Source organism: Lasiodiplodia theobromae, assembly GCF_012971845.1.
Source record: "Lasiodiplodia theobromae strain AM2As chromosome Unknown scaffold_66, whole genome shotgun sequence".
NCBI lineage: Eukaryota > Fungi > Ascomycota > Dothideomycetes > Botryosphaeriales > Botryosphaeriaceae > Lasiodiplodia > Lasiodiplodia theobromae.
Window position 1 is genome coordinate 54,139 of NW_023336548.1, and position 25,449 is coordinate 79,587.

The following is a 25,449-nucleotide window of genomic DNA, read 5'->3' on the forward strand; positions in this document are numbered from 1 at the left end:
ATGAAGTTTTCGACCGTTCTTGGTGTGGCGGCTGCCACTTCTCTCGCTGCTGCCAGCCCGCTGAGGAGGCAATCCAACTCCACTTTTGCCAAAGTCGATGGCTTGAAGTTCAACATTGACGGCGTGACCCAGTACTACGCCGGCACGAATGCGTACTGGCTCGCTTTCACCACTGGCAATGATGACATTGACACGGCTCTCGATCGCCTGAAGGAGTCAGGCCTCAAGATTCTTCGCATCTGGGGCTTCAACGATGTGAACACCGTTCCCACTGACGGTAAGCTATCTCTGAAGAAGCATTTACAGACGATTGTGCTAATCAAATCAAAAGGTACTGTCTGGTTTCAGTCGTTTGTCGATGGTCAGGACCCGGTCATCAACACTGGTACCGACGGCCTTCAACGTCTTGACTACGTCGTCAAGTCTGCCGAGCAGCGCGGCATCAAGCTCGTGATCAACTTCGTCAACAACTGGACGGACTATGGAGGCATGGCTGCCTATATGAAGCGCTTTGGCGGTTCGGCGAACCCGGACTGGTACGCCAACGCCGATATTCAGGCTCAGTACAAGAAGTACATCAAGGCTGTCGTCTCTCGCTACTCTAACTCGTCGGCCGTGTTTTCTTGGGAGCTGGCCAACGAGCCCCGCTGCAACGGCTGCAACACGGTAAATATCCCCGCCTTGATCCTTCATGAAATCATAAGACTAACGCTTTTCAGAGCGTCATCTATGACTGGGCAAAGGAAACCAGCGCTTACATCAAGAGCCTTGATCCCAACCACCTGGTTACCCTTGGCGATGAAGGATTCGGAGTCTCAGGTGGTGACGGCAGCTACCCTTACACGGTAGGATTCTTCCCTGGTCACGCACGGGTAAAAGGCTAACGAAGAAACAGCAAGGTGAGGGTGTCGACTGGAACAAGAACCTCGAGATTGAGACTCTTGACTATGGTACTTTCCATCTGTACCCCGATTCCTGTAAGTTCCCCTTTTGAGGATCCCAGTTATTGCTCCACCCTGACCGCTTTTCCAGGGGGCCAAAGCAACGACCCGTTCGGCTCCGAATGGGTGGTTGCTCACGGCAAGGCATGTGTTGATGCTGGAAAGCCTTGTGTCTTTGAGGAATACGGTGTGCAAAGCGACAAGTGTACTGTTGAGGGCAAGTGGCAGGACACAGCCCTCAACACTACCGGAATTGCTGCCGACAACTTCTGGGATTTCGGCACGACGCTCAGCTGGGGCCAGACTAACAACGATGGCAACACCATCTTCACGAACACGTCTGACTGGACCTGCCTGGTCACCAACCACGTTGCCAAGATCAACAACTGAAGTGGATAAGCAGCGTATCCGGCGTGTGTTCTTGGATTCTTGTCTATACTTTGTTTGTACAAAAATATCGAATATGACGTATATATCTTGTGATTCATCCTCGAACACGACGGCATTGTAAACAACTTTCCGAAGGCTGAGTTAGTCGCGTTTATCCATGTGCGCTCTGATTGGGCGGAGCCGCTACTATTGGGGCGGCAGTGGGAGACTCGGCGGCGGCACCCCGAAATACAGGGCCGTCGTGCCGCCTCAAATTAACAGGGGGGCGGACCTGTGGAGAAACATCAAAGCGGATCTGTTTCGAGGCGGTCGTGAGGCTCGGCTGCGCGTCTGTCGACCTCATTGGCCGGTCGGGGCTCAAAACGTCGCTCTGACCACCGTTCCACCGCCAAGCCGTTTCGACTTTAAGCACCTCCCATGCCAACATCATGCACTCTCGCATCTCGAAGCGCCCAAAGGGGCCGCCGATCGAGGGACACATGTCTTACCTGGCTCGGTTAAAGCCTGAAGCAGTGAAAAGCGGAAACAACCAACGCTGACTGGCAGTCTCGAGCCGCTTTCCCAGATGAAAGACGGCGAAAAGTGCCACCCCTTCATCCCGTCCAACGGGATCGATGGACGATGATCCCTCGGGATGCCGGCCGCAGAATGCATGGCGGTGTTTGAGAGTCTTGCGATCAGGCCTGCGTTGACAATCCCTCTATAAGAGCCTTGAGCCGCCGTCAAGGATCCGTTTCTCTTCACTGCCCATCAGTCGCTGTGCATCTTTACCTTCTTCAGTCCTTCGCTGGTCGAAACAACCCTACAACCCTCCCGTTCGCTCTTTTTACCGTTTTTGTCAATAATCCCAAACAAACTTCAGGCCTTGTCACCACCGCCATCATGAAGGGTCTCTTCGCTATTCTTGCCACGGCTTCGGTCGTCTCTGCCCACGCCACCTGGCAGGAGCTCTGGGTTGGTACTGAGGACAAGGAGGGAACTTGCATCCGCCTTCCTCAGAGCAACAGCCCCGTCACCGATGTCACCTCCAACGACATCCGCTGCAACGCCAGCCCCAGCGCTGCCTCGACCACTTGCTCCGTTGCCGGTTAGTAAAGCCCCTCCAACAGCATATCCTCATGTCCCTTCTCTTTAGAGGCCCGAATGATTGCTAACGAAAACGTAACCCACAGCCGGCGGTTCACTGACGGTTGAGATGCACCAGCAGCCCAACGACCGCAGCTGCGACAACGAGGCCATCGGTGGCAACCACTTCGGCCCAGTCATGATCTACATGTCCAAGGTCGACGACGCCGCCACTGCCGATGGCTCTGGCGACTGGTTCAAGGTCGCTCAGGACACCTACAACGGCACTGAGGCTAGCTGGGGTACCGAGATCCTCAACGCCAACTGCGGCAAGCGCGCCTTCACCGGTAAGCCATGACTTCTTTTCATAGACACAGAGAACAACCACGAGACAAGAGAAATAAAGGGGAAGAGAAAAGGACATACCGTGCTGACTCAGTCATAAATAGTCCCCAAGTCTCTCCCGTCGGGCGACTACCTCGTCCGCGCCGAGGCGCTGGCCCTGCACAGCGCAGGTAGCGAGGGCGGTGCTCAGTTCTACATGAGCTGCTACCAGGTCACCGTCACCGGCGGCGGCAGCGCCACCCCGTCCCCGACCGTCAAGTTCCCTGGCGCCTACAGCGCCGACGATGCTGGTATCCTCATCAACATCTACCAGACCCCGCTGACGTACGAGGCCCCTGGCCCGGCTGTCTGGAGCGGTAACTAAATGGAGATGATGTGATGAGAGGTTTTGCGTGGTTCTGTGTAAATACTTATTTTTGGATAAGCGAAATAGCGGGATAGTTGGGATGTGAATGAAGAGAGATGGCACGTGAATGCATGAGTATGTGATATGAGAAACTGCTCGTGATGTTGAAAGGCGATAGCCTAAATTGAAGAGACTTGGCGCTGAAGGCATGAATTCAGAATCAATAAAGTACGTGCGGTAGACCCTTTTCGAAATCCCGCGTAGGTAATTGGGTGCAGAGAAATAAGGAGTTGTAGTGGCCACTGCGTAGTAGGTGCTATCGTCTGCTCAGCTCGTCACGCAATAAAGCTATTTTTAGTCGTGGGTATACCCACACTTAGGGATGACAGGGTCGTAAAGGGTGGTACCTATTTGGGAAGATATAGACACGTCCTTTGGGTAGTTGAAGCAAATGATCTAGTGTGTATGCTAGCTTCAAGAACAATGTAGCATGTCAAGATGTCGCTTTCAACTATCCGCGTGATTCAAATAGTACGTGATGAACCATCAGGTGTGTTGAAGTACGAAGAGTCGCGTATAGTAATTGCCCAGAATAGAAGGCTTGTTTCGGCTTAGTCTCACCTCTGAATGCCCATAGTCTCTGCTGGTCGCGTGCCCCTTAGAGGGTCAATCCAATATGGTCTCGGTAAAGGCGATTCCATCATGGGGTGGTCGCCCCCCGTGTTCGCTACCTTTTTCAGTACTTTATAGGAATGCGCAACCCTGGAGCTGAGGAGCACTGGGAAATTAGAAAGAATCGCAAATTGGAATCTCTGCATACGGGCGCTCGGGACGTGTAGATTCTGTGCCTTCTGGATATGCAGCCATGGGAAAGCCCTGACGAGGAAAAAAGAGAAGCGCAGGCAAAGGGCGCAAGAGGCGGAATGAAGGTTGATAGAGTGCTGTGGAAGTGAAAATTAAGATGAAGGATGTTCAGGGCTGAGTAATTGCACAGTCGGCGATGCACATGGACAATTTTGCTGCCAATAAAATTGACCGCGCTTCTCCTTGCGTGACATGTGACCGCATCCCGACGGCGATCATCCGGATTTCCATGGCAATCGCTTCCGGAGTGGACAAGGAGAGAAGGTCGATGGAAGATTGCGCGTGGCTGGTGGGGACTCGGAAGGCCGATTGCGGCGGCAGCCGGGCCTTTGGCAGGGAACGGCGTGGGGGCCGGGCTTCTCCCTGTGCCGTCACGCCAACAACCCACCATCGATGCCGGCACTTACGCCAGACAGTCTCAACACCGCTCACCACCACAGGGCTGACGGCAGTCTGGCCACGCGATGCGAAGCAACCTTCCTGCCTTGTAGCTGCAGCCCGCTGACAGCCGCCCCACTCCGCCCGGCACCACTCCGCATCTGGCACGGTCTTCCGCACCTGCATCTCCGCCCCCGACCCATGCATTCCACACGAAAACGGAAGGCCACGAGTTGCTCGGCATGGACCCGCATCGCCCATCGCCGGGAGGCTGCATATCTTGAGCCTCTCGGCGAGACAGCAGCAACGTCACCGCACGACTCAGCGCTCCGGGCCGGCCGTTTGAGACGTCGCCTCGCAACTCATGGGCCTGCTCCTGCCCAATCTCGGCGGCCTCCCTATCGTCCTGCAGCCTGACACTGCCGTTGCCGGCCCGCCCGCGGTGCCTCACGTGGCCCGCCGTAAGGCCCTCCTCTGGGCACGTCACTGCTGCTGCCATGGCAGGGCCAGAAGCTGGGCGGCCCGGACGACGACTGTGATTCGCGCTCCGTGCCGAGCGCTCTGACGCCTCCGCCACCTGGATGGCGTGCCTATCTCCGCCGGCTTCGAGTGCCCTCCCAAGCCCTCAACCCGCCCGACGCAGAGATGCCGTTGGGGATATGCACCGCCAGGGACCCTGATCACCGTCCGCATCCGTCCGCAGTGCCTCTTCCTGGGGACAAGCTTATCAGCTCTCCATCCTCACCTCGGGCATTGGCCAATGATCGGCTATCAGCACGCGCAATGCATTGCCGATACGACGCTCGAGCCCAAAGACGCACCTTCCCCAACCCGTTAGTCGGCCTCTTCACGACCATGACCAGGGTATTTGCGAGGGGCTGTGAGATGCTTGTTTGGACGTTTCTTTCTATTTTCTTTCGCCGTCCCTCGGCTCCCCTCAGGTCCTCAAATGGCTCTTGCTTCCTCGCTACTCCTCCCCTAGGCCTCTCTTCGGCGGCGATCGATGGTCTGATGGTCCACTGTCGCATCCTACATCATGAGCGACGACTCCTCTTACAACAAAAAGTATGACCCCGACATGCCGGTGATACGATGGCGCCAGCGCATGGAGTTGGCGACTGTCTGCGTCGCCAACGCCATCTCGCGTAAGTAGCCACTTCGCCCGCCGAATATGCCGTGTGCTGACTGCCGCCTGGAAAGTTTGTGTAATGATCACTCGCATCATTGTGCAGCGGAAGAGGTTCAAACGCTTTCGCAAGGTTGAATGGCAAACAATCATCGCCACGGTGAGTCGCCTTCCTAGTGTCGCCATCTCTGCGCGACTCCAGTCGTCTAATTTGCGCTGCCAGGTTCTCCTCGTGTTTCCGCTATGGACATCGCAAGTCTTGACGAACCACTACGGCAGTGGGTTGCATGTGCAGAATGTTCCGCCCGAATACGCGATTCCTTTCTGGAACGTAAGTGAATCTACGCCGTTAGTGTTCCGCCTCGCGCTAACAAGATGGTATAGTGGAGCCTTGGGTGGATGTCCTATTACATCGTTGTATCCATGGTCAAGGTCTCCGTGTGTTACAGTCTTCTCGAGATCCGTGAGTATCCGAGCCGACTTGAGTGCGCCTAACCTACAGTCGCAGCTGACAAGGTTTCTTCAAGTGCCGCACACTTTTCGGACGTTCCGCCGACTTGTCCACCTTCTCTGCGTTGTCATCATGGGCTTGGGAATTGCTGAAGCGCTAGTATGGACGTTTCAGTGCGAGCCTTTCATGAGCAATTTCGATTACAACGTTGAGTCTACATGGTGTGCGAATATCGACGCCGCGCGATTCTGTACGTCCACAAAACTTGCTATTTTCCAGCTATTTGACTAATGATGACCAGCGTGGGCCGGAATCGGAATTGGCATCGACTGCATTCTCACCTGGATACCGATCGCAATCCTGCAGCGCACAAGGTTGCTTAGGCATGAGCGGATAGTTTTGCGCGCAGTTTTTGGAGCTACCTTGTTGGGAACTGCAGCAACGTGGGTATTAGTCCACATGAAGACCGAAGCAGTGCTGACTTCGGAGAACAGGGCTGCCGGATGCTACGGTATCTGGCTCAACCGCGAGGCTCAAGCTGTCAATGACCTTACATGGACCGAAAGCATTTATATCATGTTCAACTCGATTGAAATCACGCTTTACACGGTCGGTGGCTCGCTGACGGTCTTTTCGCGCTATTTCATCAGCAGGGCCGCCGCGTACTCTTCAGGCGCCCGCACCGATCACTCTCATTCAAACAGCTTCTCAATTTTCTCAAAGGTTTCGAATCGGATGCGAAAAATGTCGGTGCACACTGTGACGGATTCTCAACTCAACAGGGAGGAGCCGGAGCCTTTCAACATCAATGCCACCGCGCCACTGCCACAGTGGGATATTGATGGCTATGAGCTGCAGCAGCCGCTGCCCCCGCCGCCGATGACCGCCATGACTGCGTTGCACGACCCGGAAGCCAGCAAATGGCACACTTGGGAGACGAGCTATGGAGTGCCTGCGAGCCGCGAGACAACAACCACCGATTTGCCGTCGATCGAGCACATGGGCGTCCTCCCCGACGTGGACGATACGCCGCCGAGAACGAGAGAACCTAGCACGACGAGACAGCCGCAAGTCGAGCAGCAAGCCAGCACCGCGTGGTACAATAGCGAGCACAGCAGCGAGGAGGAGCAACCACCGGCATCTCCGCAGTTCTTCACAGGCATGCACCGCCCATCAGGTTCAAGGCACGACAGCCCGCAACAACCACGGTATCCGGAACGATAGTGTTGACGTGTTTCTCTGTTTTGTTTCTTTTCTACAGGAAGTTCCATCTACCGTTCAGCCAGTCGCAAGATCCTATCATCTACGAGTACGACCGATCCTGAAACCATCTAATGTCGCGCAAACGGGAAAGAAGCATTGCATCGGAGTTCGGGGTTTTTCTTCTCCTCTGGAACGATTTCGGGTCTACACTGGGCAGTTGATTTTTGGGGTTTGGCTGAGAAGAGTAAGGCTATCTCAATCCGCGGCGGCGGGAGATGAGTATGGGGCGGGTGGGGTGATCAGCAAGAGAAAGGGAAACAAAAAAGAAGGATCGGAAGCCGGGGGAAAGGAGGTGGCCTATTGCTCACGATTTTTACGACGTCGACATTCGAACGCAATTCCCCTATCAATCTTCGTCGAACCGCTATCTCACCGTACGCACGCAAGTATGGCAACCGACTTTCCGTTCCCGCTCGGAATTACTTGCGCTCCGGATTTATTGCATCCGGGTGTGCATGATTTTTCGCCCGCGAGTCGTGGGCGAAAAGCCGCCCTGGATCCTGATTCAGCGCAGCGTGCGCACGGTGGGGCCCACTCACAAGGCGCAAATCCAATCCGGACTTGGCTGGAAGCATATTAATGCGCAAGCCACGCAATAAAGGATGTCCGAGAAATCGCAGCTGAAGAAGTAGGCACCTGTCGTGATCCACCGGGTGGCCTGTTCTCCTCTCTACTATACACATTGCCGCCTCGCCTCGCCGCGTGATCCGCCGGGAAGGTGCTGGTCATGGACCAGGTACTCCTTGCGAGGAGAAGGAGAAAGAGACGAGGATTACGAGGTTTTGCCACCAGTGAGCAGGGAGGACGCCGAATCGTTGTGGCGGGAATTTGAGTCGTGAGAGAACATCTTGCGGCTTGTGCACGGCCTTGGCTCTTTCGATCCTCTTGCGCCTCTTTCTTGGTCTCAGGCTACGACGAATCATTCTGCGTCCGAGGGAGCGAGGGCTTCTGCGTGCATCGAAGGAGCCGTTCGGACCCTGCATAAAGGTCGCGCGTTTCAAGAGACGATTATAGGATGCCGTGGATCTCGAGGTTGTCGTCATCGGACCCATTCTGGCGCGGAGTCTAGGAATAGGGAATATTTGTTGCGAATAAGTTCTGGGAGGGAGGTTTAAAAGGTGGGTGTTATAGGTCGGTGGAGCTCTCCTTGATTCGTCGGTTCCTTTTTCCTTTTTCGGTAGGCATCGTCTGCGTGTGTATGAGAGGTGCTAGATGGGGGGCGTGCTTGTTCTGGAGGCTTCTTCTGAATTTTCTAGACAAGTGTAGAGGGGGAGGATAATGGTGTTGTTTTGCATTTTTCCTTTTGGTGTATCTGGCGCTTTTGAGATACCCGTTTGCTATTTTGTGGTGTTCGCTGGCGGTGGTAGAAAAGTAGAGTCTGGGGCGTATTGCATGTAGGGGTCTGCACTGGTAGGTCGTAGTTGGCTAATGAACGGGCTTTGCATTGCTATCATCCATACATTCACTCGATTTACCCTCGCTCTGCTCAAACCTCTCGAGCAAGCAGGTGCAGACAGTTTGGTAAATGACGTATGCACCTGGGTACTCATCCATGGCTCTGGCTATTTCGCAGTGCTTATTATCGGCTTGGGCTGTCATAGTGATGCCACTGGGTTGGAGGAGCCGCAGACAAAGCACCGCCAGCGTGGGTGTACAAAAGATATCATCACGCACCCGAAACCAGACTTCGAAGACATCGCAGATCGGCATCACATTGCAGATACCTGTATGCATATGCATGTGCAACACTCGCTCGACAAACCCACCTCCACTTATCACTGCACAACACCATTTCTTGCCCCTCCTCAGTCGGGATGGGCGGGTTTGATCGGAAATGGCAGCGCTCTCTCGGCCGACCAGGCCCAGCACACTGTTCAGGGGATGTGAGACCTTCCCGTCGATCCCGTCCGCAATGCCATGGCTCCGGTCCGCGTGCCGATCGCGGGCAATGCAGCTCATCATCCCGGTCAGGTGCATAACAGCCAACAGCAACGGCGTGGCTGTGATGCGCGCACATCCGTGGGTCGGGGATGCTTCGGGGCGGGCGGCGGTGAGTTTCGGGGGGGGGCGAGGGAGCGATATAATGTTTCTAAATGCGTACGCGGACGAAGGTGGCTTGGGTGGTGGTGTTTGCTTCGGACTCTCCGATGGGGGTTGTTGGGTGCATGGTGCGTGTTGTGGTGAGGATGGTGATCGACGAGGAGGGGAGGGAGGATGTACTGCCCTGAGCGCCGGTGGGCATGTGCTGTCCCGGCGCGTAGGGCGGGGAAGGGGGAGTTGGAAGTTTCAGGATACGGGATGCGGTGTTGGAAGGGTGCACTTGATGGCCTGTTTTCGCACTGGCCTTGTCTTTGGCGGTGTGGAATGTATTGAGCGGTGCAGGTTGGTCTGGTCTAATTGGTGAGAGATTATTGGTTCCGTCGTCCTGGGTGCGGCGCGAATATAGAATAGATGAAAGCGGAGGAGAAAAGGCAATAAATCGGTTCGGAATACAGTTGAATAATGAAAATTTCGCTTTTGGGTTGGTGGACATGGGTTACGTGGCTGGCCGGGTCGAGCCAGACGTTGATCCTGCAGATCAGCATGCGGCTGAATGCACTCCCTCGAGGTGGCTTTCCTCTTCTGTTTTCGTAGTCAGCGAAGAGAGCGGTCAAGCTTATGTGCAGCAACACCCAACGTAAACCCCAAGTATTCAAGTAATTAGGGGAGAATGCTCTGTACGCACAAGTCTTTGTGCAGTCCACTGTTTCCCGATTCCATCTTCCTCTCCCTTCTCCAGTCCGCTCCTATATTGAGTTACCGGCCCGCTTGGCGCATAATCGGTGCCACACCATTCGCTGATTATCTTGTGCTTCCGTGTTCTGTCGCCGTACATGCCTCCTTCACGCCTGGACCTGTGCAAATTTCAACCGTGGGAAACTTGCTAGAAAAAATCATTACCAAGAGTTCGCTGAAACCAGCGTATTATAGCAGCGCACAAAGCGCCAACACCCATAGGCATGACGATCAAGACGAAGAAATTAGAGATAGAGGCCATGCTGAGAAAAGCGTAGGCGACAAGGATGAGGACGAGGATGACGGACAAGATGGTCGCGATTATCTTCGAGACGGTGAGTGCAGGAGGTTTGGCTCGACTTGAGATAGCTTTGGCGCTGGGTGTCATACTGTTAGGGGTCTTGGTGGGTATTTTCTTGAAGTTCAACGAAAGGCGCGGTTGAGGTCCGTTAGTTGATTCTAGAAGCTAATTAAGACTAGCTGACAGTCCAGATCGAAAGCACTTTACTCAAGCGTCATTGTACCGTGGCTGAGATGCGAAACACCTGGAATCTTGATACACCTCAGGACAAGGTGGTTGTGACGAAGTGGCAGCGCTGTAAGATCCAGGAATGTGCTAACCGCGATCCAGTAGCCACGACGCAGAGTCTTGTTCGATCAATCACACAACACAATGAACAGCGTGAAGCCATGAAGTTGGGAACAAGAGTGGTGGGAAGTCGGCGGGGTCGGAGGAAGAGGCCCGAGCTCATCGCTTAGCGCATGCGCTAAATAAATTCGCTGGTACAAAAATTTCCCAACGCTCTCTTCATTCCTCCTCCTCACCACACTCTCGCCCAAGGCACGATGAGGCTCTTTCTCATCCGCCACGGCGAGACTGTGGACAACCTTGCACAAGTCTAGTAACGACACACTGTCGCGCGCCGCCGTCGACATCGACGCTGACCCTCGCAGCGCAGGCAGCAAAGACTCGGAACTGACCAACCATGGCTTCCAGCAAGCCCAGCGCCTGGCCCGCTACCTCAGGGGCACCGACGTCCATTTCACGCACATCTTCGCCTCTCCCCTGCAGCGAGCCCGCAAGACCGCCCACGCCATCCTCGACGCCCAGTCGTCGCCCGCTCTGAGGATAACTAGCGTGTCAGCCATCCAAGAACAGGATTTCGGGTCCTTCGAAGGCAAGAGCTGGTTGGAGGGTCCTTCTTCCGACAAGCCGCGACCGCCCGGCTTCATTGATGTCGAGTCAAAGGAGTCGATGGCGAGGCGCGTCGACTTGTTTCTGGATGAGCACCTGGCTGCCTTATGGCGCTCGGCTGCAGCGGGGGAGCGATGTGTCGTGGCCATCGTCTCACATGGCATCATCCTGTCGGTTCTTTGGCGACGCATCTTGCGCCGCCTCCCACCGGACAGCGTCACCATCCGGCCAGAAATCTTGGTTCCTGGCAAACCTGTGTCGCTGGAGCGCATTGGCGGCTTCTCCAACACAGGATACCTTGAGCTGAGCATGGCTAGAAGAGGTGCGCCGGTCGCACGAGCGTTGGACAAGGCGTCAGGTCACACTGGTACCGCATCCTCGCCGAGCAAACACTTGGCAGCTCGAGGCACCACAGCTGGTGCCTCCAGCCTCGCCAATGTTGCCGTCGCTCCTGTACCAGCCCCTGCCAGGGCTGTGGAGAAGCTTCCCTCGAGCAGCTCCAGCCATGTCCTGCACGGATGGACGACACAAGTTGTCACCATCAATGGCAAGGAACACTTGATTGGCCTTAAACGCACTGGCGGCGGAGTGGGCAGTTCCAAGCATGACCAAAAGCAGAAGTCGATCGACACCTTTTTCAAAAGGCGCAGGGTCGACTGATATTAACTCTGCAGGATTCCGACGGATGTACAGCCACGTAATGGTGGTTGTACATCCGACCCTTTCAGAATGTGAGTAACCATCTTCCCTTTTTTGCACCACCACCACTACCCCCCTTCGTTCGAATGATGAGAACTATTCACACAACAGACCTGTTCTGAACCCAGAATGAGGACAAACGATATTGCCAACTGCTGTCTGATCTCGAACACACAACTCGCATTGAAAATTCTGCAACCTAATTGCGAGCCGAAGCTAATTAGTCTTCAATAGGAACTCTTCAAGTCGATATAGCACTGGATGCTTCGACGTTTCGGACGACTATCTCCTTAATCTCGCCGCCCGTCAGAGATGCAGCTTAATGTTCAGCTGTCTCGGATTTGTCATTTGCCGAGTACTTGTCTTTGGTTCATGAGTGATGATGCGATGCAACAGATGACGTAGGTCTTAGATGAATACAATGATACTCAAAGTATGATGAATCCCAAGCACAATCTTGCCATTTGAACTCCGTGTGTGTGTGATGTGATGGCTGCGACGTGGACGCCATCCTGCCGTTCCTTTGTAGTGAAGAAGAGTATCTTTGCCTAGCAACTGAGCACAATCGGCAGGCTTTCCATTTCACACAAACCGTTGCAATAGCCCTTCACTGGAGGCTAACTATGATCACTACAGCCAGCAAGCGTTGTAATCGAGCCCCTGTGATCGGCCTCCCCAATCATCCTCGCCGACTACCTTCCGCACCACCACCATGGCCATCACGATTTTACTTTCGCGTAACAAACAACCATCACAAATCTTCTGCAGGTTCCCGATCGGCTCTGCCTTGATTTGCCACCTCTCCGCTTCCTTTTGTTAATTGCCTTTTCCACGATGATGACGCTCTCTCTTCGTCTTTGGTTTTCACTGTCAAATCGGCTACACCCATGAGCTGCCGTCTAAACTGAGCTCAGAATCATTCCATGACCCATCTCCCAGTTTACCATCATCATGGTCAGCGTGATTCAAGCGTGGGGGCTGGCGTCCCTGTTTGCTGTGTTTGTCCCGACGGCAGCGTGGCCATGGGCGTTGAAGCGGGAAGCAAATAACGGTATGGTTAATTCCATTCTACTCATCCGTTATGGGGACCAAATCTCATGACTGATCCCGTTCTCTTGGGTTTCGAAGCCATACCGACGGAAGATGTTGGCGCAACTGTCACGATTCATCCCTTCAGCTTGGACACCACGAGCTTGTCGCAGGTTGTCGAAAGTCTAGAGTCCGTACTCAGCACGCTGCCCGCTTCTTTATATTCAGAGGGCACATCTGGTGAGTACGGAGATCTATTAATGGGTTTGGACGTGAAGCTGACCCTCATTCAGACGTCCTGGGATTGACGACAGCGGTCACTTTCACCATCGCTGCTACATTATCTTCACCTGAGCCTGAGGTGTCGACGAGTTTCGTCACGATTACCACGGAGTCAACCGTCACAGAGACGCAAAACACAGCATCGGTCCTCTCCGCCGCCCTGCAGACCTTCACCACCACCACCATCGCTGTAGCAACCCAACCCACCTCTCCTCCCTCCTCTGCGGTCCTAGCACCACCACCCCCATCAGCCGCGGCCTCCTCCTCCTCCTCCTCCTCCACCTCCACCACCACCATCACAATCACCTCAACCACCACAGCAGCAGCAACAGCAGCAGCCACCTCCTCCACCCCCAACGCCCTCTCCGTCCTCTCCGCCGCCCTCGCCACCTTCCCACCTTCCCCTCACCCCACCACCACTACATATACCTCCTTCGCGCCCCCTCCTCTCCCCGAACGTCCATTACCATCATCATCACCAACCGACGACGAAGACGACATCTACCCCGCCCTCTCCCTCCTCACAACCGTCACCCAAACCATCACCTTCTCCGACACCTCCACCGGCACCCTCACCTTCACCTCCGCTTCAACTGGTGTTAGCACTTGGACCTCCGCCTTCCCCGTCCGCACCACGACCGTGACGTACGCGTCGCCGCGGCCCGAGAGCGGCTCGGCCGGCGTCGGAGGGGCCGTGACGAGCAATGTTAGCGCTTGGGGGAGTGTGGTGGAGAGTTTGGATCGGTCGCTGAGCGCTGCGACCGCGACCGCGACTGCGACCGCGACGGGGGCGAGTGCTGGGGCGTCGGCGAGTGGGGGAGGGGGTGCTGGTGCTGGTGGTGGAGATGGTGCGGCGGCGAGTTCTACGGCGGCGGCTGCGACGGGGGCGGGAGTGAGTGTGGGGAGGGAGGGAGGTTGTGGAGGGCTTGTGGTGGCGGTTGCGGGGTTGGTGGTTGGAGTGGTGGAGGTTGTGGGTCTTTGAGGGGGGGGAAGAGGAAGAAGGGAAAGCGTAATGTGGGCTGGTAGGCAGCCTGGAGCTCTACGCCATCACTAATTATTTTCTTTTTGGGAGCTGCGATCAATGCTAGGACGCGCTATAAGGTAGCCAATTCCCTCTGGCGTATGAACAGACACTTTGATTCGGTGTGCCCCTGGAGTCTAATGAGAATTTAGTATGGGAAACGTAAATGCAGTTTTTTTTTTTCAACCACTCTGTTTCGTGATGAAAAGGTTGTCTTAATTCGTGTTGCCTCGGCTTGGCACGGTAGAATATTTTGTAGATGGCCTGAACCTTATCCATTGTGCAAAGCCGCCTTGGGTTGGAATATGCTGTGATAAATTAGACCTTAAACTTCATCTGGATGTAAACCCAGATATCATGTCACTGGAACTTGACACTCTTGGTAAGACAGGACGACGCATATTGCCTCGAGAACCCATTGAGACTATCTCAAGAAATTAATTAAAGAACGTAGTCCTAGAATATAGCATAAGTATGCCTCAGTAAATGTACAACTATCAATTCCACATTTACATCCAGATGATAGCCTCAACTACCCATGGTATGAGCGAAAAATAAATTCTCTCTAGCCGTCGGCTACAATACCCCCTGTACCCCACTGAGTTTCTGCGGTCGTCCCGATATTTCTCAAAACACTGTCATTTATTCTTTGGGTAATGTGCATCTATGGGCTCCCCGAAATTGCGTAGTCCTGCAACTGATAAACCATATGAAGCAAATTATGGAGACTGCTCTCTTTTTTTGTCTGTCGGATTAATAAATGTACATCTGCGTCCGGATGGTAGCTTCAGCTACCTACGCGAAGATCATTGCATCTTACCTCAACTTATATCATCGCTTCCATTTTAATCTGTAAGATTGCTTCTGTGGAAGTGGCACTTAACCGAAAAGGACTTGCATCGTGGAATCGCCTTCCTAATCCGCCGGCCATCAGGGTCCATTATCCATATAAGTTCACTCGCCGTTCGTGATCCTTCTCCACACAAACATCCACCCCAACTTCGATCCCCTGGTACCTTCATCCTAACAACACCGCTCTACCGCCTTACTCAGAAGTAGTCTCTGTGGTAGCATTACCGCAACGCCGACCTCGCCACCATGGCTGATTGTCCCTCATCGTCCTCCAGCAGCCAGATGCAGTCGATGCCTCCCGACTTCGAGACCCAATTCACCGCGGAATGCAACATCAATGAGACGCAATCTGATATCGACATGACTGACACTCGCGAGGCTGAGATGCCGCTTCCATCCTTCCAGCCTCAGTTCACCTTCGACTCCAGTTGGAAATCTGACGACGATGAAGACAAAAATGACGTCCAAGGTAGTACTGAGGGAGACCAAAGCCAAATTAACATCTTCCAAGACAACTCCCTCTTCGGCGACGGCGGGATGCAAAGCAGCAACCCGAAAACGCCAGAGAGCATCCCCGAAACGCCTCCCTTCAGCCAAGCAGGCGTGATGAACCCACCCGCCACCTCACCTGCACTCGGCGAGTCAAGTCAGAGATCCCCATCGAGTTCCCAGCACAGCAGCGACGGCGTTGACCACGGAGCTGGCAGCGACTATGACTTCCCGCCCTACCCTTACGGAAACCCAGTGCTGGATCCCCGCCTCGGAACACAGGTCCCCGGATCACAGTCTCCGCATGATTATTACGGTTCTGTTGAAGACAACGAGGAATCAGTCAGCTCTGTGCATGAGCAGCGTGGACGCGGACATGAATTCCTATCAGAAAGCCGTAGCGTGACACCAGAAGCGCACGGTAGCGGTTACGACAAGTACGAGTTCCGGGAGCGAGACAGAGCTGTGGCCACGACACACTTGGACTGGGATAAATCTGGCGACTACGATCCCAGCGCGAAAGAAGGGCGAAGGCCAAAAAAGGCGGATGGAGCTGAGAGCAGCAGTAGCAGGAAGCGTAGGTCGGGCCAGGCGCTTCAAGAGCAGGATAATAAGCCCGGTGAAAATGGACAGCGGCGGCAGAAAAAACCAAAGACGTACTCGTTGGCGTACGCCCGCTTCATCGGCGCGTCATGCATGCTCACGGTGAGCTTGAACTCGGATGCTGGGAAGGAGGTGGCGAGCAGGTTAGGGGGCGAGGACAATTGGCCGTTCGAACCGTACAACTACGTGTCGGATGAGTACATCGCGCAGAATTGGGTCGGGGCTGAGAACGGCGACGACGAGGGGACAGATGGGCCGAGTCGACAACTTCGTCCGCGTAAGCGCTACGTCCATTACGGTTCATCTTGCTCCGACGAGGACCTCCTCCCACCCATCCCGGACCCGGCCGGCATCGAGGATGACCTGCGCAACCACCCGGCAGCTCGCGGCTGCGTCGAGTGCAGGAGAGAGGGGAAGAAGTGCTCCCTTCGCGAGTCGGGTGGGAGCTGGCCATGCCAGAATTGTCTTGAAAACCACTCGGGCGAGGAATTCATCGCGTGCGAGTTTATCGTGCCGCCAACGAAGAAGATGCCCTGCGAGGAGTGTGCCGAGGGCGACAAGGAATGCTCCTATAACGACCCAGACTCGGACCACGCGGCCGCATGCCAGCAGTGTCAGGAGGGCGACCTGACGTGTGTCGCCAGTCCGGATATAGATTGCCTACCCAAGCGCGTCACCTACACGCCGCCGCCGGGCGAGACGTACACGCCGTACCGTCCCTTTGTTGCATGCACGGCGTGCCGCCAGGTCAAGAAGTCGTGCTCACTGAAGAGCAAGCAAGACCAGCCACCCTGCCGCGCGTGCGAGAAGGCCGGCATCGAATGCACGTTCGAGAAGCTGATCCCCACCAACGCCGGGAAGCAGAAGGCCGCATCGAAAACCGCTGGTCGTGAGGATGCTCCGGCGAGCTCGAACTCTGCAGAGGGTGGCCCGGTGCGTCCTCCGGGCGGCAGTGTTGGTGGCATGGCAGCGCGCACGCCCGACTCTTTCAGCCTCCCAATCCGCACTTCATCGACCAGCTCCATCGGCGGCCTGACGCGCATATCAAGCTCCAGCGCCGCGCGAGGCGCCGCTGCCTTACCACCATCCAAGAAAAAGAACCCGCGTGATAGCGGCGTTGCCGGCCTCGCGAAGTCTGCCACCCCTTCTTCCCACAGGGCCGCCCATACTTCCTCCTCTTCTTCATCCACCCTCCCCCGAAGTCGCCGCGGCGTAACCATGAGCGGCGACGGCATAACCAGCTTCCGCAGCGGCGCCCGCACCGTCTCCGACGCAGCCCGCCGCATCCAGCAGGAGAAGGAACGAGAAAGACTTCAGGCGCGCCAGAACCGCAAGAAAGACCGCTTCACCCACATGAACCCGTCGTCGACCCTGAAATACAACCCGGACAACGCAAAGGACTACACGCCCCCGGCCGACCGCGACATCCCGGCCTCATACCACGTGCTCCCTCCACCTGGCCCGGACAGGCCGCAGGTAATGAAGGATGCCGACGGGCACACCGGCTACGTGCGCGAGATCGTCACCGCGCTGCCGCACCCGGTCGTGTTCGACATCAACTCTTCTTCTTCTCCTGGTGGCGACGCTGGCGGTTGCCGCTTCTGCCAGCAGCCCCCCAGCTTCGCGCTGCTGGGCTTCAGCTGGAAGAAGCCGGCCGTCATCCACTGGAACGACGGCCGCGGCTACACCGAGATCATGGACGGCCACGCGACCTTCGGCGCCGCGCCGGCCCGCATGTGTCGCGCGTGCGTCATGGCGCGCGTCGACGTGCTGAGCTGCGAGGAACACGAGATGGAGAGCTTGTTGCCGGCGCATTGGGGCCCCGTCGAGCGCGATGAGCGGGCGGCGGCTATGATGCAGCGGTTGATGGAGAATGGCATCAGCGGCGGCGGCGGTGGGAACCACCATCACCACGGCGGAGGAGGAGAGATGATGGATCGCTGGTGTGCGGTTTGTCCGGGTGCGGCGGTTTGGCGGTGCTGCAGGGCGCAGGGGAGGGATGAGGACGAGGATGACGAGGAGGATGAGTTGGGGCTTATCGCGGCGGCGGGTGCGGATCAGGGTCAGGAGGGCTGCGGTCTCTTCTTGTGTGACGACTGCAAGGTGGAGTGGGAGGACTGCGACCGCGATTTGCAGGAGCTGCTTGAGCGGAAGTTGAGCACCGAGAAGGGCGTCATGGAGTGCAGAGCGGATGCGGGGTTCTTGCTGCAGGAAGGCCTGCTGATGAAGAACGTCGAGGCGGAGTTGATGCCAGGCCAGTAGCGGGGCTTCGATGCAGAAGTGCTGCAGTATTGGATGGTATTGCTCTGCATCAAGAGGTGCTGCTGGTCGGAAAGTAGCTTTGGGACGAGGCGTTGAAGGTTCAATTGACATGGAGAATCGGCGTCATGATTCGGAACAAAGCATCTTTGGACTGGAAAACAGACAGTATGTCTGGCTAAGGAAGCTTCTGGATGATCTGATAATCAGCTATGATTAGTTGCATTTACATAGACAAAAGTTAAGTTTTGATCAAGACACTTACTGCCGGCGTGCTGTTGAAGTGAAAACAGAAGGCGTACTCGATATTTGACAGGACAATAACAATGACATGCGGTTGCGATGGTGTTGAGGAGAGGCAATGTTGAATAGCTGGACCACTGCGGTTTGGAATGATTGGCGTCAGCCCCATCCAGCTGGATTGACTTGCTGGACATGTGTGAGCCTGTGCTTCAGTCGTGGTGTCGTTAGGTTCCGAGAGTAAGGCGGCATCTGGACTTTCTATCGAAAGACACGGACCCCGGACGACGCTCTAGCTTTGTTTTTTGCTCATGTCATGGGTAGTTGAAGCTATCGTCTGGACGAGAATGTGGAATTTAAAATTCTACATATACGTCCAGACGATAGCTCGATATGTGAGGCTGGCTTCTGCGGTGATGGAACTGCGTTGGTAGCACTAAAACATCGCTGATGCTAACAAATTTGCGTAGCGGTAATGTGTTTCGTGGCCTGGTATTGTAAAGGAGAAGAGACGGCAGCTTCATGGAAGCGATTTTGATGGGGAGTAATCTAGAGGAGTATTGTGGTCACCCTCCCATTGTTAATAGCTATTGTGACGTAGTTATTGTGATACAAATAAGGAAGTTGGGTGATTAGGCAGCAGCTGGTTTTAACATGTGAAGCTCGATGACCCTGATTGCGTCAAGAGAGTAGAAATTTCACTCCCGCGCCTTTGAATTGTGAGACCTTTGAATGAGATCGCGTATCTTATTCTTCCCAAGAGTCTCTGGTCTATAAGGGACCGTGGAGCGCAGAACGAATTTGACGGGGAGGCTTGATAGGGCGGCGAAAAGGGCGGGTTTAGAATGCTGAGAAAGGTGGTCTTGGCGATGGGTTGTGTATATCTTACTGTGGCACAGGCTGATAAGACTAAGAAACGCCATGTACGATAGTGGCTGACGGTAGATGTGGTCATGCGGGATACTCAAGGGGCTCCTTAGGTGGTTGTCCATCAGCGATCTTTTTGCCTCAACTACCCGCGAAGGGTAAAAACTGTAGGCTGAGACGAGTCATTGTTCGTACGCCGAGTTCCTGCAGGCTTGGAGGATCAAGCCGCTAGAGCCCATCACGATTGAATCTCGACCCTCGACGAGAGTCACGCTGAGATATTTCGGGTTAGCAGAAGCTCTGGATCCTCAACGGGGTCAGGTACCCGGCCGGCCATTCCCGTCACAGCCGCAAGACGATTTGCCGATCAAACGTTCTCGGTAATCGACAACATCTGAAAATCCCCGAACTAGCCGAAAACTTATATTCGTGAGACGGCGGACGAAGAAGGATAGCGGACGAAGAAGCTGCAAAGTTCAGCTTGAACCAAGAAATTGACCCGATGGAGGGCCGCGCAATACTACGAATTTTTCCGACGAGCAAAAGCCGACGGCAACCGCCGTGGCTATAGAGGTCCAGATCCGGTCATGGTTGATTCTCTATGAAAGGACACGTTTATAGCACACGGCTACTGTAGCCTCGAGTGCCGGAAATTTGGCAGGGCCAGATGTGCCAAGGGCTGAGATGCGAAGCTGGCAGCTGAGGTGGGCCGGATATAATTTTGTTGATGGCGTAGAAGGGCTTGATGGCGGAGATGAATCTAGCCAATGGCGCTGTGGAAAATGCCGCGGCTCTGTGAAGAGTCGGTGGCGGCGGCAGCACATGGACCCATGAGGCTTAGAATAAGGCCGATGAGGCTTGAGGGATGAATTGGAGTTTGAGAGTTGAACACGGGGACAAGTTTTAGGTATCGGGAGAAATGCGGCTGTAGTGGTGTTGATGAAGCCAAGATGTAGGTAGTTGAAATTGACGAGCGACTGACGGCCAACAGGAACCAGACGGGGACTCCCCGCGTTTTTCGGTCTTTTTAGTAGGCGCCCTAGTACATGGGTAGTGCGAGCGCGGACCCTGAAAGTAGCGCAGCAATAGTCTCCGTCCTCCTCGCCACGCAAATAACACATCACGTCAAGAAACGAAACGCAGCGACGTGGGCGCCAACTTACCGCCGATTCTGAGGTGCAGTGATACTGCGCTGTATTATAGGCGTAGAGAGAAGCAGAAGTCGTTAGCGGCAGCTGCTGGCATGGAGGGGTTGGATCGCTTAGGGCTGCAGCAAATGACAGCCGCGCTAGCAGTCTGGCCCGCGCACCCCAGTTTCGCGCACTCCGCATCCAGCTTCCTCCACCGGCCACCCGCCTGCGCATTCCATGGGCTCCTTGGCGATTCCCCAATTCGCCCCCATCGCGATCGACTGATGCTGGTCCCATCTGCCTTCGGCTTGCACCAGCCTGTGGACCGCTTGCAGAAGACTGGTTGGCAACGAGTCCCGCTCGGCCAACAGGGCCGGCGGCAGTCACACAGCAGCGCGCCGCGGCAGATGTGCTGCGATCTGGCACATTTGCCCAAATCCACCACACCACCTGAGCCCGCCGTAGCCCGATCCGGCAAGACCCAACTCTAGGTTCATTATTGTTTGAGCTCCTTGCGCTCGCATGACCTTGGACTTCCCCAATCCAGTCGCGCTTTGCCTACTATGGCCCGCTGCCACCAGGCCTCTGCTTCGTCCCAGGCGCGCATCTGGCGTAGCCACTGCGCCCCTGCTCGCACCATTCACACCGATGCTGCAGCCGGCGAGTAAAAATACCGCCCGTCGCCCTCTTCTATACCCATAGGAAATACAATGTTTCTGTAGTCTCGTCTCCCACATTCGCTTGTTTCTGCGGCCTGGCTGTTGCCCCTCCTGCATTCGCTATCCATTCACGAACGTAACGTCAGACAAAACAAACCGGCCGGACCAGACAATCATGACCGCTGCAGCATTTCCAAAGGTTCGTAAATACCTGCTCTACGTACCTTCGATGCCATCACGTTTCCCCGCTTTGCACTATGCCTGCATTTCTCCGGGCCGTTCTTTCATCGGCATGTGCTGACTGTGAACACGCAATGCAGCGCTTCTCTGCCATCCCCAATAAATTTTCCGCCGATGGGAACAAGCGGGCATCCACCGTCAAGCCGGCCAGCAACCCTTTCTCTTTCAATAATTATGCCTTCAGGCCTGCGCCGCAGCCGAGCGCACCGAACCTACCTGTCGATCCAGCCGAGTTGACCCGACGCCTGGAGCGCTACCTCGCTTCCCTGGAACCAGGATCAGATGCAGCGGCGCCTCCTGCACGACCTTCCGCAATCTCGAGACAAGCGTCGTCATCGTCAGTGACTGCCGCACGTCATGCTGCTTCCTCTGGCCAACAGCAGCAGAGCAGAAATGGAGCTAATCAGCCGTTGTTGAACCCACGCACAAAATCTGCCACCGCGTCGGCACATTCGCCCGCTAGTCCCAACACGGGAACCGCCGCAAGCCTCTCGAAAAAGTCTTCCCATGCAGCGCTTAACAACGGAAATACGGCATTGTTGGCTTCGTCGCGTGCGGTGGCCGAATCGCTGCCTTACGCCACGGCGCCTCGGTCAAATGAAGACCTGGTGACGCTGGAAGCACTGCGGCAGGAGGCCCGGAGGGCAACGAGGCGATCGCTTGCGCTGCACGCGAGTAAAGGTCTCAACGCGCCCGTCGCGGCCGGGGAGCTCGCGAGGCGCCTGAATGCCCTAGCAGGCAGCGGTGCTGTCAACTCGGCTGGCAACAATGACCCGTTGCTGGCGCTGAAGTCGTCGTCGCCCGTCACGGGCAATGGAAATGTCAAGCGCTCCTCGTCCGCCCGCGCCAACGAGAAGCGCGTCCGCGCCCCGGGAACTGACTTGCGCAAGTCTTCGTCGATGCGCCTCGCGACTCTGGAGCTTGAGCTTGAGAAGATGCGCACCAAGGAGGCGCATGGAAGCCGCAGGAGCACGAGGCGCTCTATGCCTCTCGTCGGGGCAGATGCGGACCAACTGTGGCGTGTGTACGTGTCTACGCAGCGCGGGACGAACACACAGGCAATGGCTCCGGAGCGACAGCAGAAATCTGTGCGCAAGAGTGCAAGTGCCAGGAGGGCGAGGCCGACCAGCACGTCGGAGCTAGATGTGATGAGAGGGAACGGAGGAAAAATATTGCAGAAGAGCAGGAGTACCGGGTGCGTGGAGGGAAGCGACGGTACACAGGCGAACGGTGAGCTGGGTAAGTCTGGCGAGCATGTGTTTGGGAGGCGTCCGGACTGGAGCCAAAGGGATGAGATGGAGAAGTTTTCGTCACATCATCCTCTTCACTTGCATGTTCCTGGGCTCGGAAGAAACAGTCTCACTACGGATGTGCCGAGTGGAGACGAAAGAGGGTTCGCGTCGGATGGTGAGAGAAAGAGGACGAACAGAACGCCAGAGATGAAGACAAGCCACAGGCAAAGTGTCCGCGTCGCCGACGTAAGCAAGAGGGCATCGTCACCAGCAGCACCAGCACGACGCGGCCCGCCGCAATTGCCAGCGCTATTGCACATCCCCAGCCTGCACAGCTCAGACGAAATCATCACCCTCCAACAAGCCCCGTCTTCATCCTCCCCGCTTTCGCCCACCACCGTTCCGTCTCCGAGTATCACCCTGTCCCCTGTCGACTCTTCCGACACCATCCCTATGCACCCAGGTTTCGGCCCCACCAAAAACTCCACCAACCCCCTTGTCAGCATGAGAACCAGCTCGTCACCCACGCTTCCTCCCCTCCGTCGTTCGTCCTCCTTCGAAGCACGGATCCCGCAGCACCTCTTCTACTCTTCCGAGGACGGTCAGCTCCACGGCGAACAGTCACCCCATCATCATTCTTTCCCTGGCAAAGCGTCGGGGATGGCTGCTATGGCGTTGGAACCGCTGCCGGAAATCTCGCCGTTGCCTGCGCCTGATCGCTTCTCCAAGAAGAGGCCGTCCATGGCTCCCAGGCAGAAGAGCTCCTCAACTACTGTCACTACGACGTCTACTGGGCAGCGGAGCACGAGTGCGACTAAGACAACTGCAAGCGCTTATGCTGCTACGAACAAGGCTCGTGGAAAGCGTGAGTATGGGACCGTCATGTCTCCTGTTTCAGCATCAGCACCATCTTCCGTCCCGTGGCCAGGTCCCTCGCAGGGACGAGGGGCAAGGGTGATGGTTGGTGGCGGCGTCGGAAGGCCGGCCCAGCACCAGCTTCAGCAGCACCAACGGGGTGTGGTGAGGGAAAAGAGGAGTCAGAGCGCGATGGAGATGAGAGGGGGAGACGAGCACAGCAACAATGGTAACAACAACAATAAGACGCTGGGCAGGAGGAAGAGCGTGGCCTTCGTTTCTAACTCTTATCCCGCTTCTGCCTCTGCGGACGCATCTGGTCGTGGTGTGGGACCTCAGGGGCGGGAGACATCGTCCGGCGGCCCTACTACGGGCATACAGAGGTCATCGACTTTGCCGGTCAAGGGAAAGGTAGGCGAGGATAAGGACGCTGAGGGACACGCGGCGAAGAATTCGACTAGGCTGGTCTTTTGGCGAAGGGATAGCGGCAAGGCTGTCGATGAGGCTATGCTGAGCGGAGGAGAAGAGCATCATATCCTCAGGAGTCCGAGCCGGTTGGCATTTTGGAAAAAGGGGAAGTGAGGAGGACAAGGGTGCGAAAGAAGCAGGGCTGGTTAGCCTGGTAAGGATGTACACTTCTTGTGCATAGAACTCTCTTTCTTTCTATTTTCAAGGGGAGGATGATATGATGGTTGTTGGTTGTTGGAGCTCGTTTCTTTTGTTGCATCCTCATTGCAGTATTTCCTTACGTGGCCAAGCGCCATGATTTCCTCTTGGAGCCTTATCACCGTCGGCTTGTCTCATAGATTTTCTTAGTTAACCATATTTCTACCTTCATCGTCGTTGGGCGCACATCGGGTTGCGAAAAACCAATATCAATAGATGTCAGTACGACGATGGCTCCCTACGTGCCGGGGTGTTGAAGCATGTGTCTAAATGAGTTGTACGGATTTTGATCTTCCGTTCCTTCGCAGGGTACCGAGAGACGATACATTCCGCAAGTAACTGAGGGCGGGTCATCACAGCTCGTTGCTCCCTCATCCCCTTTCCCCTCATTGCCTCATTGACGTGTGGCGTGCGTCACCTGCCTCGATGTTTCTCGCTTATGTATGCCTAGTTGCGCATTATAAGATCCTCGTGATATTCTTTCCATTTATCATTGACCCGGGAAAGTATAGTGAGACGTGTATAAGGGAATTGGTCGTGGTGCGGTAGCGTGCTGGCGCTTTGTGCGTTGCTCCTCCCGAGGGTTTTCTTAATCTATCGCCATCCAATCGCCCTTGGTCGTTACAATAGGCGCGAGGGATGATGGGCCCGACCGGGCCGTGTGGCGCAGCCGCGAGGTGCACGTCATTTCTTACAAACAGTGGAGTACATGGGACCCAGTTCATGGGAGTACCGAACGGCTCCGCAGCAGCGACTCGCACGCTCTCAGCGTAGAGGGCTGAGGTTGGTGTTGCGTGTAACGAACCTGAGACGAGGCGAACGGACGAGGAGATAAGGCTGGGGCTGTGGGCTGAGTTGGTTTCGTCTGTCAACGGAGTTATCTCCCTTCTGATGCATGTCTGGGAGTTCATGTTGACTGTGGATGTACGTCGTACTCGCTCGCTTTTCGGATAGGGGGATTCGCTTTGCCGGAGCCGAGTACGAGGATCCGGGTGGCTTGTACAGTAATTGCAATACAAGCTATTTGGTGGAGACACGACTAAGGCGAGGTGGGTACGTACCGAGGTGAAGAAAAGAAAAGACAAGGGTATATAGGCATGTGATTCAATTGATCGCGATAAAGGGAGCACGGGAAAATCTCTGACCGGTTGTTCGCGGCGGTGATGAGTACTAAACGGGGGAATTTG

General features: G+C 55.5%; 7 protein-coding genes across 7 annotated transcripts; all 7 read left to right on the top strand.

Moving 5' to 3' along the window:
• Positions 1 to 1,331, top strand: LTHEOB_12536 (Endo-beta-mannosidase; the record flags this gene model as incomplete). Its single annotated transcript, XM_035509414.1, has 5 exons — positions 1 to 277; positions 332 to 666; positions 720 to 845; positions 896 to 977; positions 1,033 to 1,331. The coding sequence occupies 5 exons, from the start codon at positions 1 to 3 to the stop codon at positions 1,329 to 1,331; spliced, it is 1,119 nt and encodes a 372-aa protein (XP_035364500.1).
• An 882-nt stretch (positions 1,332 to 2,213) lies between these two features.
• LTHEOB_12537 (Glycoside hydrolase family 61) lies at positions 2,214 to 3,105 on the top strand (the record flags this gene model as incomplete). The annotated part of the gene is made up of 3 exons (XM_035509415.1): positions 2,214 to 2,418; positions 2,504 to 2,743; positions 2,846 to 3,105. 3 exons carry the CDS (start codon positions 2,214 to 2,216, stop codon positions 3,103 to 3,105), a joined length of 705 nt encoding a protein of 234 aa, XP_035364501.1.
• A 2,260-nt stretch (positions 3,106 to 5,365) lies between these two features.
• LTHEOB_12538 (Integral membrane protein) lies at positions 5,366 to 7,231 on the top strand (the record flags this gene model as incomplete). The annotated part of the gene is made up of 8 exons (XM_035509416.1): positions 5,366 to 5,474; positions 5,530 to 5,615; positions 5,679 to 5,786; positions 5,840 to 5,918; positions 5,983 to 6,156; positions 6,208 to 6,280; positions 6,401 to 7,114; positions 7,168 to 7,231. 8 exons carry the CDS (start codon positions 5,366 to 5,368, stop codon positions 7,229 to 7,231), a joined length of 1,407 nt encoding a protein of 468 aa, XP_035364502.1.
• Positions 7,232 to 10,790: 3,559 nt separating this feature from the next.
• On the top strand, positions 10,791 to 11,799 carry LTHEOB_12539 (Phosphoglycerate mutase family protein; the record flags this gene model as incomplete). The annotated part of the gene is made up of 2 exons (XM_035509417.1): positions 10,791 to 10,846; positions 10,899 to 11,799. 2 exons carry the CDS (start codon positions 10,791 to 10,793, stop codon positions 11,797 to 11,799), a joined length of 957 nt encoding a protein of 318 aa, XP_035364503.1.
• A 1,136-nt stretch (positions 11,800 to 12,935) lies between these two features.
• LTHEOB_12540 (uncharacterized protein) lies at positions 12,936 to 14,131 on the top strand (the record flags this gene model as incomplete). The annotated part of the gene is made up of 2 exons (XM_035509419.1): positions 12,936 to 13,107; positions 13,161 to 14,131. 2 exons carry the CDS (start codon positions 12,936 to 12,938, stop codon positions 14,129 to 14,131), a joined length of 1,143 nt encoding a protein of 380 aa, XP_035364504.1.
• A 1,137-nt stretch (positions 14,132 to 15,268) lies between these two features.
• Positions 15,269 to 18,376, top strand: LTHEOB_12541 (C6 zinc finger domain containing protein; the record flags this gene model as incomplete). The annotated part of the gene is made up of 1 exon (XM_035509420.1): positions 15,269 to 18,376. One exon carries the CDS (start codon positions 15,269 to 15,271, stop codon positions 18,374 to 18,376), a length of 3,108 nt encoding a protein of 1,035 aa, XP_035364505.1.
• Positions 18,377 to 21,444: 3,068 nt separating this feature from the next.
• Positions 21,445 to 24,178, top strand: LTHEOB_12542 (the record flags this gene model as incomplete). The annotated part of the gene is made up of 2 exons (XM_035509421.1): positions 21,445 to 21,468; positions 21,590 to 24,178. 2 exons carry the CDS (start codon positions 21,445 to 21,447, stop codon positions 24,176 to 24,178), a joined length of 2,613 nt encoding a protein of 870 aa, XP_035364506.1.
• Between the last annotated feature and the right edge of the window lie 1,271 nt (positions 24,179 to 25,449).